This window comes from Coloeus monedula (assembly GCF_965178545.1).
Source record: "Coloeus monedula genome assembly, chromosome: 23".
In the NCBI taxonomy this organism is placed as follows: domain Eukaryota; kingdom Metazoa; phylum Chordata; class Aves; order Passeriformes; family Corvidae; genus Coloeus; species Coloeus monedula.
In genome coordinates, this window is record NC_138803.1 from 1209816 (window position 1) to 1222060 (window position 12245).

Consider the following 12245-nt stretch of genomic DNA (forward strand, 5'->3'; position numbering starts at 1 on the left):
CTTTTTGTTGAATCATCCTCCTCAAGACGCAGCTCTGAGGGAACATAGACAGGAATTATTTTAAGTACCTCCCTGGTCTACTCCTGTATTTTACACCAGCTGAGCAATCTCATCATATTTTACCACTTTCTATTTTAGGACTTGGTTTGGGGTTTGGTGGTAGGAATTCTGTCCTGTTTGTTATCCATATTCCCTGAAGCACAAGCCTGTCAAGCCTTGCCAAGTTCTGTGTTCATTTCTGGCCAAACTGGTGTTATACTTCCATTATCTTTCACCATGTTCTCTCCTTCCTAGGCTTTCATCTCTCCTGCCATCTGTCTTTGTTTTAAAATGCCTTAGACAAGTAACCCATTGTTTTCTGTTGTGAAAAGCCATTTGCATGCCTTCATCATCCTTTGATAAAGTTCTTCCAATCCACCTCTTGTTCCATGGCAGAGACACTCTCAGTCATTACACGGGGCCTCCTTGTTTAGTTTGGGCCTGAGCCAAGGAGCATCACTCTATTTGCTGCTTTTATTTGCTTCCACTCTTCAACGAGCCCAATTACCATGAAACCCAGCCCTGTCCTAAGCCCTCGTTGTTTTGAATGGCATTTACTCGTGCTGAAGTCCCACTGTGGCTCCCTCAGAGCAGTGCTCAGTAATTTGCTGCTCCAGCACAGCCTTGCACAACCCGGGCTGGGAACACTTTAATTGCCTTGGCTGCTGGGGATGAGCTTTGTTGGAAGTGACTCACTGAGCTGTCAGGAGTTACCAAACTCTGGAGATGTCTCCAGTCTTGCCTGGATCACAAAGTCCTCCCGAGAAACTCCCCAGTTCCTACAAAGTCCAAAACTTGAGTTGTTCCTTTTCCTTCATTATTCATTTTTGTCCCAGAAGATTTTTATGCTGTTCAGTTCTTAGGAAAAAAGAAAAGAGAACAATTTCCACCCAGGACTAATCTTACTTGTTCAAGCTGTATTATTTCAGGCTGTTCCAGTAGAGCAGATGTTGGAGAGACTTTGGACTCTTACTGGGTCACAAGGTGAAATTTTCCCACTGTCACGTGTTGCCTGTGAAGATAAACAAGAAAAATGAGGGTGGGATTTGTCCAGTCCTACATCAGAAGGAGCCTCCCCCCTCCCCAGTGGAAATCAATAAGTACCCCACCTCTCCTGGGGGCTGGCTGAGGCCCCCAGGTCCCCACTGGGGTTCTGCATGTGGTGAGTCCCACATCATCAACCTCCTCCTCCTCCTCAGCACCGCAGGCAGCAGAGAGAGGGGGGACAGGGGCTCAGGGGTGACCCAGTCACCAGGGAGGACACAGGGACACCCTGCACCCTGTCAGGATTTTGCAGTTTTCTCTCTGAATCTGCCTCAGTTCCCTGTGGACGTTCCCCGGCCCCCAGGCTGGGGTTGGTGTCTGGGGCTCCCTCCCTGTGTCTCCTCTGCCCCCCACAGATCCTGCCCTGTGTTTCTGAGCTGGGCTCTCACTGCGTTACCAGGAGCAAACCAGGAGCTCAACCTGCTCAAACAGCTGTAGAGTCATAGCTTAGAAAGAGACTCCAGGTTCCAGACCAGTGAGTTGTGGATCTTACCCTTTCCCATGTCCTCCTCTCTTCCCAGGTTTCTTTCTCCTCATGTTTCTCAAAGCTGGATTCTGACTGAGAGGCAGAAAGGGTTCAGCAGTTTATCTGATGGATGTGGTTTCTTCTTCTTCCTGGAGCATCCCAATTTAGTAATTGTGTCTCCTGCAGATGCTGTCATCTATGGTATGGGGTTCATGGTCATGTGGGGTTCCTTCACTCTTCATTATTTTTAATCCAAGTTGCCAAAATATTGAATATTTCCTTCAAATTTTGGTGGTGTTTCTGAAAATCAAGCCACTGGACCTGATTTATTGCGGTGTTTGGTTTCCTTTTCATTTTTCTTCTCCAACTGTCTGAAAAACGTTTCTCTGCTCATTTTCAAGCAACATTATTTCACTAATTAAATTTAAATTCTCCTCATTAATTCTACTGACTGCACGCAAAGCTTTGTCCAAAACCTCTCCCTGTATTTAGAGCATCACATTTGCAGTTCATCCCTTTACCGTGGATTTATTGCTGTTTCTCTTTGTTCCTTCACTTTTCACACCTTTGCTATTGCAGTTTTATTTTGCAGTTGAATTCCACCACAGCATTTCACCAAAATTAATCTTTCGAGAAACTCAGGTCTTCCTTTGATTGTTCCCTGTGCCAGAGGGTTCTTCTCATCCACACATTTCCAATTTCCCATTTCTTCCAAAGACTGCACCTTGATATCAATCTTATAATTTTCTCACATCCTGAAGAAATCCTTGTTCTGGGAACTCCTTGGCATTCTCTGTGACACACATAAAGTTCTTTGTACTTTTGTCCTTTGAGGAAGGATTCTTTCTCCCCATTATTTGATATTTATGGACAAAATTCTTGTCTTTCTTGCCACCATTCTGTTTCTCCCCATTCCCCACCATCTCCTTCTGATTGTGTCTTGTTTTTGTTGTGTTGAGTCTGTAGCTTTTTGGATGACTCCTCCCACTGCCACCAGGGGACATCTCCCTCATTGCCTTTCCACAATTTTTCATGAATAATTCTATTTGTAAAAAACAGACTGTCCTTAAAATCAACTTTAATTTTCAGGCAATTTATTTTTAAGGAATTTTTTCCCCAACTCAGCTGTCCTTGATATTCTGCTCCATGTTATCCACTGCTATATTCCCACTATTTTGTTTGGGATATGCTGTTTGCCTACTGAAGTTGGCATCACGGCTCTACCAGTTCATAATGAGCTTTTTATACCTAAATTCTAGCAGTCAATGCTGTATGAAACAGTCAGTGCCAGTCCTTCAAATGAAGAGTTTAGAAATTCTGCCTGAATTCATAAATGACTCAGGTACCAATGCTGGTAATTTTGGCTTGAAAATACAAAACTTTTGAGGTGTTCTCTGGAGACAGTCACAAAAAGTACATATTTAGCATCATTAGAAGTAAATTATTTCTAAAATAAGAGAAAATTACTCTGGTTTAGAAAGAGAGAAACAACTTGAAACTACAAATCCTTGAAAGAGAGAGTCCAGTTCATGTTCTGCCTGTCTGGTCACAGCTACCCTTGGGTTTGTAGGGCTTGAATGGCTTTTCAGCCACAGACAACATTTCAGCCAAAAAATGTTTTACAGCATTGTCATTCTGGTGACAGAGCGTGGGGTGGTTATAACTAGAGAAGAGATTGGGCAATAAAACCTGTTTTTTCTGTCCCAAAGCATTGCTCAGGAATTTCTGGCTCTCCTCCAGCCAGGAGCTGCACAACCCCTTTGAAGTTTATGACCAAGTTAAACTCGATCATTTCTTTGGTAACAGCTGCTGTGTATGTCAGAAAAATGCCCCAAAATTTACTGGATGTGGTTCCATCCCTGTCCTGCCACACTCAAAGTGCGGAGTTGATGTCCCAGGTTCCTCACGACCTATTGGTCCCATTTCTTGTAGGCCTTTGGGGACTGTTTTGAGGAATGTTTTGGGGACTATTTTTGAGGACATGAGGTTTTGTAGAGCTGTATCAGACAGGGAGGGTCATGAGCTTGGTCCTGTTCTTCTCCATCACTCTGGGTGGGACAGGCTGGGGCTGCTGCCCTGAACCCAGAGCAGGAGTCTCCCACAGCCAGGAGGAGGCCCAGGAGATCGGGAGCAGCGATGGGAGCCAGCAGGGAGGGGATATCTGGGTATGAAATGTTCCAAAATTATAAAAGGTCCTGCGATGACTCACGGTTTCGAGCTGTTACATGAGCAGGTATCTGTTCCCTTGTGCTGAGTAAGGGCTCTGGGCTGCTTGCAGATGTTGTTATTGCAAAGGCTCCCATCCCTTGTCCTCTCCAGGCAGCTCCGAGCCCGCTCCTCTGCCCCCTCCCAGGAGATCCACCCACACTGTCCCTGCAGACTCCAGCGAAGGGTTGGCACCGTTTTCCTTCTCTTTCCCTCTCTCAAATTTCACATTCAGCTCAGTTTCATTTCATTCAGCTCATTTTCCCACTCAGATCCTCCCCTCTCCTTCATTTGCCCTGCTCTGGTCACAGTTGTTGTCCCACAATATTGCTGAGAGAGCAGGGAGGGTGTCACTGACAGTCCTGCTCGTGGCTGGCCAGGCTCCCAGCTGGAGCTGGGTTTGTCCAGGTGGTCAGCAGTGTCCATGGGGTGCTGCTCTGCACCTGCCATAATCCTCCTGTTGCTTTCATCTTCCCAGCTCCTGTCCAAAAGCGGCCGAAGCTGCTCGACTCCTCCTGACAGACCTTTGGTCCAACAGGGAGCTCCAGAGTGTGCTCAAGCAGGTGAGGACAACACTCCTGCTTCTGGGAGTCAGGAACAGCCCCGGGCTGCTCACTTGCTGAAGTGGGGAGCTGGTAAAGGCCCTGAGTAGGGCAGGGCCCAGGAGGAGCCCGGGGCACTTGGGGACCCGCCTGGGATCTGGGCAGTGGCAGGGGGTCGCTGCTGGGACTCGCTGTGGGGATGGAGCAGATGGTGACGTGCCTGTGTCAGGCACCTTCCTCACTGGGGATGGTGCTGGGATGCTCCCCAGCACAGCCCTCGCTGGGGCTGGGACACACTGGGCGTCTCCCCCTCGTTTAGGGGATTCCCTTCATTGCAGTCCATCGGGTCCCAACAGGTGCCTGTCAAGGTCCCTCCTCTCTTTCTCCCCATTTTCTTCTGTGTCCACGGCCCTGCCCTGTGGTTACAGCCCCCCTGCAGTCAGGGTAAGCTTTAAAACCAAGAGGAGGAGTAGCTGGGATTTGTTTTGCTCCCTGCAACAGAAGCTGGGAAAGTGCAGAGCCAGACAGGCACTGAGCCAGCTCCAGCTCCCAACTCCAGCTCCCACTCCCAGCTCCTGCTCCCAGTGGCTTTCTTTGAACAAGCTGGGTTTTTCCAACTCAAGAGCAGCAGCACCTGCAGAGAGTAAAGGGCCAAATTAAAGAGAAGGAGGAATGCCTACAAAGGGGAGCACCTGGGGGCAGGAGCAGAGCATCCAAACTGTTCCCATATTAACAGTGAGGGACTCTCTGCACAGGAGCTGGGGCAGTTTTGTGCCAGGCTCTGCTCACAGCCTGTGCCAGCTCATTTTGGTGTGACTCAGTCACTCTGGCGTTCACACAGAGGCTTATTGCATAGCTAAACATCAGGGGAGGAGGGTGGCAGTCTGCAGGGGCACATCCAGCATGCAAAGACTTCTGCTCCTGTTTCAGGATGAGGAGCTAAATGAAACAATACTCAGCAAATGATAAAATAAAAGTTCCCTCCAAAAACCTGGAGTCCAGCTCTGGGTTGATGGAAAGCAATGCAAGGAAAGGCAACCTGGGCTAGTGGAAGGTGTCCCCTGGGGACATGGCAGGGGAGAGGGAAATGAGATGAGCTTTAAGGTCCCTTTAACCCAAACCATTCCGTGGTTCTACGATTCTATGAAGTTCATCAACAAAGGTGACAAAGGCACCCAGAGGGCTGACAGAGGAGGTTGGCTGAGAGTGAAGCACACTTTGCTCAGTAACTGCTCTCAGTGTAGAAACTGATATGCACTCACTGCACTTCCTGTGTTTCTGCTTTTTCAGCAAGGGTTTGATAAGAACATGATGGGATCTTTAGCTGGAACGACCTTCAGGACCCTCTCCTCCAGATTTTAGAGCCTCTCCGTGCACGTTCAGGCTGCAGGTGAGAACATGGCCCTCATGGTGGATTTGGGGCACAGGAATCCTTTGAGATTGTTGCTACTTTCGATCGCCCCAAAAGTGTGTTTGTGAGATTTTCATCCCAAATCTTCCCAGCCCAATCTGTGAGAGGTTGGGGGCTGTGCTGTCCCCAGGCACAGGACAGACAAAGCTGCTGGGCTTGGCTGTGCCTCTCACTTCCTTTGCCAAGCAATCACTGATTCAGTGCATTTTTCCAAACCCTCACAGGTGAGGCTCTTCCTGGGATTCTCCCTGGCAGTGCCCTCTTTCCTGAGCTTTGAGCGGTGTTACCCAGCCAGTGCCAGTAATGTGCAGTGAATCCCAGCACAGCCATGCCTTCAGCCATTAGCCTTAGCAATTGGTTGAGCCCTTAATCCAGCTGTCAGCCTCAGGTCAGAATTGAGAACCACATTCTGTCAACTGAAAATTCCAATAGAGAATCCAGGGAAGAGGAACTATGGGCAGAATTTCCAGGGCATCGTTATGGGTTTATATTCAGCGTGAAATGAGGATTGAAGCCATCAGGCACTTTTCACTCAAGATTCCCACTGAAGGGAAAAGCTTTAAACACTTTGCAAATACCAGAGGTCTCTTGGGTGGTGTCTGAGATTATGCAGAGGGAATGATTTGCTCCCTTCCCCAGCATGGGCCTTCTGATCAAACCAAGAGGAAACAGTGCCAAAGCCCCTTCCTCCCCTCTGCCCAGGAATGGATTTCACTTCCTGCTCTGTTGGGATGTTTTCACTGGGACTCTGAGGAGCATGGAAGTCCAGGGTGAAAAGCTGTGGGCACCCAAGAAACTGCAGCCAGGCTTGGAGAAAAGATTAAAAGCTGGGGTTTGCTGTAATGAAAAGATCTCTTGAATGCTTTAATTATCTGGGGGGTTGTTTTTTCTTTGTTTTATTTTTTTTTTCCCATTTCAGAATTTGGAGTTGGTTCATGTCCAGGAAGAACAACCCTTCCACGATTCCTTAGGATGTTAAACATGTAGAGAGTTTCTGAGTTCAACTCAACTGTAAAGCAAACCAAACACGTGGATTTCATGTGGATGACACTGATATTTTTAAGCATTTTCTTCTTTTTAGGGGGGAGAAGGGACTTTGATATACTTTCTCGATGTCAATAATTATTTTTTTGCCAAGAGTGTGTCTGTGTAACTCTGGGTGTGATGTGGAGGTGTGTGCAGGCAGCACACACAGAGCACACGTGAGGAGCAGGATCTTCCTCCAGCTTAGTCCCCTGTTTTCCACCCAAAGTTGGGGTGATTGTGCAGTTTAACCCCTTGCAGGGTTTTATTCCAATTCCACCCTATCCATGCATCAAACACTGCCATGCTAAAAATTTGTCACAGCATATTTTTATGCACAAACACAAAAAAAAGTCAATTTTAGGTCAAGTTGCCCCTTTGCATCTGGCCATTATTAACAGATACACACAAGGATGCTCTTCTTTCCAAGGCTGGTTATTCCTAACAGTTATGAACAAGGGCTTCTTCTCTGCTTAGGATTTTTCTCTGATAATTGTTAGCATTTTCTTTCCTGTCACATGAACTCTTTATCTCAAGAAGCAAATTGACACCTGCAGATTCTCTCCCAGGCCTCGGTCACCCTTCTTTGTGAGGGGACAGTTGGGACACAGCTGCAGAGCTCGAACATTCCCAGGTTCTGATCCATTCTGAGCACCAGAACAATTCCAGTTCCTGACTGTACCTGGACAGAGGTGGCATTTGAGAAGCTGAGCAGGACAAGCCAAGTGCTTTTCCACTGGAATCGTTGACTGCCACAGGAACGAAAGAAGGGGGGATGTGGCCTCTTTAATCCTATTTTGTTTTTACTGATCAATGTAAAGAACTGGTATTAGTGTGCAAAGGAATGTGAGCACTTGTGTGATGTCAGGTTTGGAAATGTTTTATTTCTCGGGATCTTGAATTGCATTAATCTGCCTGTGATGCTGAGGCTGTGATGAGGACCTGCTGAGCTCATTTCAGGGCAGCTCAATTCTTACAACCTTCTTCTCTTCAGAAGAAAAATATCCTCCCTGCGGAGGGGACACAGCTCAGACTCATGGGGAGGGAGCAGCTGAGGCTGTGTTTGCTGCCTGTCCCATACACAGGATTGTTGTGCTGGTTATTATTCCTCAAAGGGGGCAGGGGCACAGGGCCGTTTTTCAAACATTGGGGGTTAAGGAGGTGCTTGGGAAGGATGGATTATGAGCCTGGAAATGGAAAAGCAGTCTCACTTCAAGTGTCAGGCTCCTAAATTGGTGGGACTCAGGATGTTCAGTTCACATCCATGGGGTGATTTGTGCCCACTAAAGAACCGCCTGTGAAGTTTGGGTTTGCTCTGCTGCAGCTCCAGGTGGCCCTTGTTGGTCCCCGTTTGGAGCACAGGGAGCTCTGCCCACAGAGGGAGATCATTTCCAGCTGTTTTTCCTCTTGGGCTACAAAGGGTGGCTTCATCTTTTGCACTTTAATGAGCAGCCCCTCTTTGCCCACGTTCAGTCGGGAGCTCTCTGTGCTGAGGTGCAGCCAAATGAGAGAGGGGAAAAAGCCCCTTTGAAGTGGAGAGGCAGAACCAGGAGAATCCAGTAGGACAGAAGTGTTTCAGGAGGGTTTAAACAGAGCAAAGAGCCCCAGCCCGTGGGCAGAGCCCTTCCACCCCCCAGCAGTTCCCTTGCTGGATGTGGATTCCCAGATGCAAAATGTTCCAAGTGCTTTGGGCAGGACCCATCCGTGGATGTCCCCCAGGGCTGCAGCATCCACAGGGTTGGCTCCGTTTGGGTGTGAAGTGCTCGGTGCAATTTTGCATTCAGGTTTGTTTTGTAATGGCACATCCAGCACAAGTCCTGGGAGCGAATGCTTTTCCCTGGAAAACTAATCGGGGAAACAACTACAAAATGGAATGATGGAATGTTGAGGAAATTCACTCTAATTGGCTGTGATTTAGGCTGTATTTTAAAACACTGCAGCTGCTTTCACCCCCAGTGCAGTTACTGAGTCACGGTACAAGGCACAAAGAGCCGTAGCTTTATGATCATTTACTCACAATTAAATTTACAGGTACTGGAGATTTCATTAGTGAGTATTGGACTCCAGGAGACAGATCCATCATTCACATAAATTTTATTACAAAAACCATTGTTACAGTTGTTTTTATTACAGTTTTTTTTTTCAAAGCTAACAAAATGATAAAAATAAAATCTGTCTCCATGCTCAGAGCTCTTCCAAACGTGACTGGGCACAGCCCTGAGCAATCTCACCTGGCTGGGATGTTGTCCCTGCCCTGAGCTCAGAGGTTCCTCCCATGGAGCTGTTTTTAGGATGCTGTTTGTCACTGCTTGCAAACCTCAGGGCAGAGCTCACTCAGGAGACCTGTGGGCTGCAGGAACCACAACCATTCTGCCATCCCAGGGCTGTTCTGCAGCTGCACCTTCCCTGGGAAGTTCTCTGGCAGCCTCTATTTTCCTCTCAGTCTCTCTTTAAAATCTGAACACCAGACTCCACTCAAGTCAGTGAAGTGACTTTGATGCCCAACGGTGAGAAGCGAAGGGAAAATCAGACTTAGTGGAATAAGTGGTGTTGCTCATAACCAGCAATTCTGGGAGCTCAGTGAGGTTCCCTCCAACATAAATTAATGCTGTTTTCACCTCCAGTATAATTTTTTTTGCATTCTGGGGAGGTATTTTTTTTAAGGCGTGATTTTAACTGTGCCATCCTCTCTGATGAGCTGGTTTCCTGTTCCTTGCTCCTTGAAGAGCCAGGGTAGGGCACACCCCCAGGACAGGGACAGGGCAGGTCTGTGGCACAGGGATGGAGAATTCCTGAGGGGGAAGAAGGAGCGTGGCCAGCAGCAGCAGCAGCAGGAGCAATGGGACACCCAGCCGTGTAAATAAACACCACCCTCATTGTCCTGGGTGCAGCAGAGCTTTTTTGGTCTATTTTCTTACAAATGCTTTGTTTATTCTGTGTGTGTACAATCCCACCCCGGCATTTCAGAAGCCTCATGGATGAGTCGAAGGCAGTTTTATTCCTCTCTGAACACACACCACTGTGAGACCAACTCAGCCTTACCAGTCTGTAGCTCTACAGTGTATTCTGTAAGATATAGGTATGTGAGAAAAACGTCTCAGAGTTTTGTTTTGGCTGCACTGTATGTATTTGCTTCATTGGAAAAGCTGAAATCAATAAAAATTGCTGGAATTTCTTCAAGCTTCCTGGTTTGGATGATTTTATTTTGGTTGTTTTGCCAGTGGTAGGAAATAAGAAAGGTCTGAAAGGTCTGAAAAAACCCTGTTACCCTGCAGCAGGAATCAGCTTGGACTGCTCTGCCTTATCCAACAGGAGTAAGGAAGCTGTAAATCCCATTTCCTCCAGCTGGGCACTGCCAGGGATGCCCAGGGTGGGGTTGCTGGGGTGTCTGGGCAGGGCCAGGGCTTGGATCAGTGATCCCTGTGGGTCCCTTCCAGCCCAGGATCTTCTGTGACTCCATGATTTTGTCCTCAGTGGGTTTCTCTCCCAGCAGCTTTCCCAGCCATCACTTCAGTCCATGAAGTTAATTACCATTGCAGTCATTTGTGTCACTGCTGAAGGGATCCAAAGGCTGTGGCAGGGAAAACTGACACTGAACCGTGCCATAAATCAAATCCCTCCTGATGGGAGAGAATTTTCTACACGTCCTTGCAAGGAGTTTCAAAGATAAACTGAGACTTTTCCCGGAGTTTCAATGCTGCTGGATAGTTGTTTATTAAGTCTTATCAGAGGAACAGAGCCACCAGCGTGACCCAGGTACAGCACAGAGCACAGAAGGCAGGAGTGAAGGCTCTCATTATCAAGATTTACACGGCCTTTTAAAGATAATTTAACTAATGGTTACTAAAAACATACATTATTTTCACTTTCCTACCAATTATTCAGTAACATGGGCAGGAACTGTGGAATTCTCTATCCAATCATTCCAAACTACTTTTACTGCAGAACATGGAGCAGTAGAAGAAGGAGAAGAAGGTTTAGAGAACAACAACAATCCTCCATTTTGATATTTTGTACTCTTATCTATGTACTACAAAGAGAAGCCCAAAACCTCTAAATTTTTCATCCTGTGACAATCTTACATAGTAGTCTATCACCTAATTCACACCACTGTATTTTCTAGTTCTTGTCTGATCGTTGGTAATTTTTTCCAAGGTTGGAGGCTAAAACAGTGTTGTTCAGGGGGGTAAGAACCCTTAAAAACAGGCAGAGAAATATTCTTGGCACTCTGGGTTCCTACAAAAACCCCTCAGTTTCTTCTGGACCTGCCCCACCTGAGCTGTGTTTGAAGCTCCCTGGTTCTGCTATTTCAGAGGTGTGGTGAGGGTGAGGGGATCCTCCCCAGCTTCTCTCTGGGCCAGGTTGGGCAGGCCCAGCTTGGAGAAGTTCCTCACACGGAGCCAGCAGCTCATGACCCTCAGTGACCTCCTCTGGCCCCTGCCCCATGGAATGATTTCCTTCCTGGGCTGAGGAGTCCAGGAACAGCACAGGGCAGAGGGTGTGTGAGCCTGGGCTTGTGCTGGGACATCACAGCCCTTCCTGATCTCTGCTCCATCCCTGTCCATACCTGATGTTCCCTTGGAGTCTTTTTTGAGCCGTCACTGGGATGGGCTGTCCATGAATGGTCCATGGAGCCACCTCTATGCCCATCTCACAAAAGGTAAGATTATTTCACCCCATGTGTATCACTTAACATTTCACTGTGCTGATGTTTGTCTGTCATTTATCTCCCTTTCCTTACTGGTCTCTAGTTCCCCAAAATTCCTCCATCCTCAGGAATGTCACTGATGTATCAGGTACAGGAGCTTGTAGGAATCCTCCCCCTTTCTCACAGGCATCACAAAATGGAAAAGGTAAATACCTGCTCTTGTCTGCTCTGCTCCTTCCTGAGTGCTCCTTCTTCCGATACCCCCTGACCCCCCAGTCTCCTGGCAGGTTGTTCCCCTCTACTGGGAGATGCTCTGACTTTTTGGCTCATTCTTCTGGCTCCAGCTGGTTGTTCCTTCAACTGCTTTTGGCAGCTTTGGTGTAGTTTATGTTGAACTTGGAAGAGGTTGTGAAGCCTTCCCTATTTTTGTCTTCAAAAAAGAAATAAAAACAGCTGTTTGAAAACCACCCGCTGGTACCTTTTCCTCCTGCTGCTTACCCAGGCCAGCTGCCTTCTGCCCTTCCTCAGGGAATTCCTCGCTGCTGGGGTGTGCTGGGATTGGGCTTCAGGATGATGAATGCAGCCCACATTGCCTAGAAACTTCAACTCTCCCTTTCCTTTTCCCTTTAAAAGCATCTCCGTCTCAGTTGCTGTTTTGGAGGATGAGCCTGTGGTGGTGGATATGAAGGCTTTTGTTGAGCCCAGGCTTTTCTGCTAGTCAGGACCAAATTGGAGGCTGCATCTGCACCCTGTGGGGACTCCCAGCCTGCTCCATGGAATTGCTGTTGACAATATCAAAGGATTTGGTCTCTCCATTAGACCCTGCAGGAACAGGAGCCCAGGGGAGAGCTGAAGTGCAGGATGAAC

General features: G+C 47.7%; 1 protein-coding gene across 1 annotated transcript in view; it reads left to right on the forward strand.

Annotated features, from left to right (window-relative positions):
* Positions 1-5658, forward strand: part of PKP1 (plakophilin 1) — a gene marked incomplete at both ends in the record, with an annotated part of 43751 nt that extends 38093 nt beyond the window's left edge. Inside the window, 2 exons of the mRNA XM_082296376.1 lie at positions 4233-4317; positions 5587-5658. Coding sequence (XP_082152502.1) covers positions 4233-4317; positions 5587-5658 — 157 coding nt within the window. The remainder of the gene's footprint in view (positions 1-4232; positions 4318-5586) is intronic.
* Positions 5659-12245: the final 6587 nt, after the last annotated feature.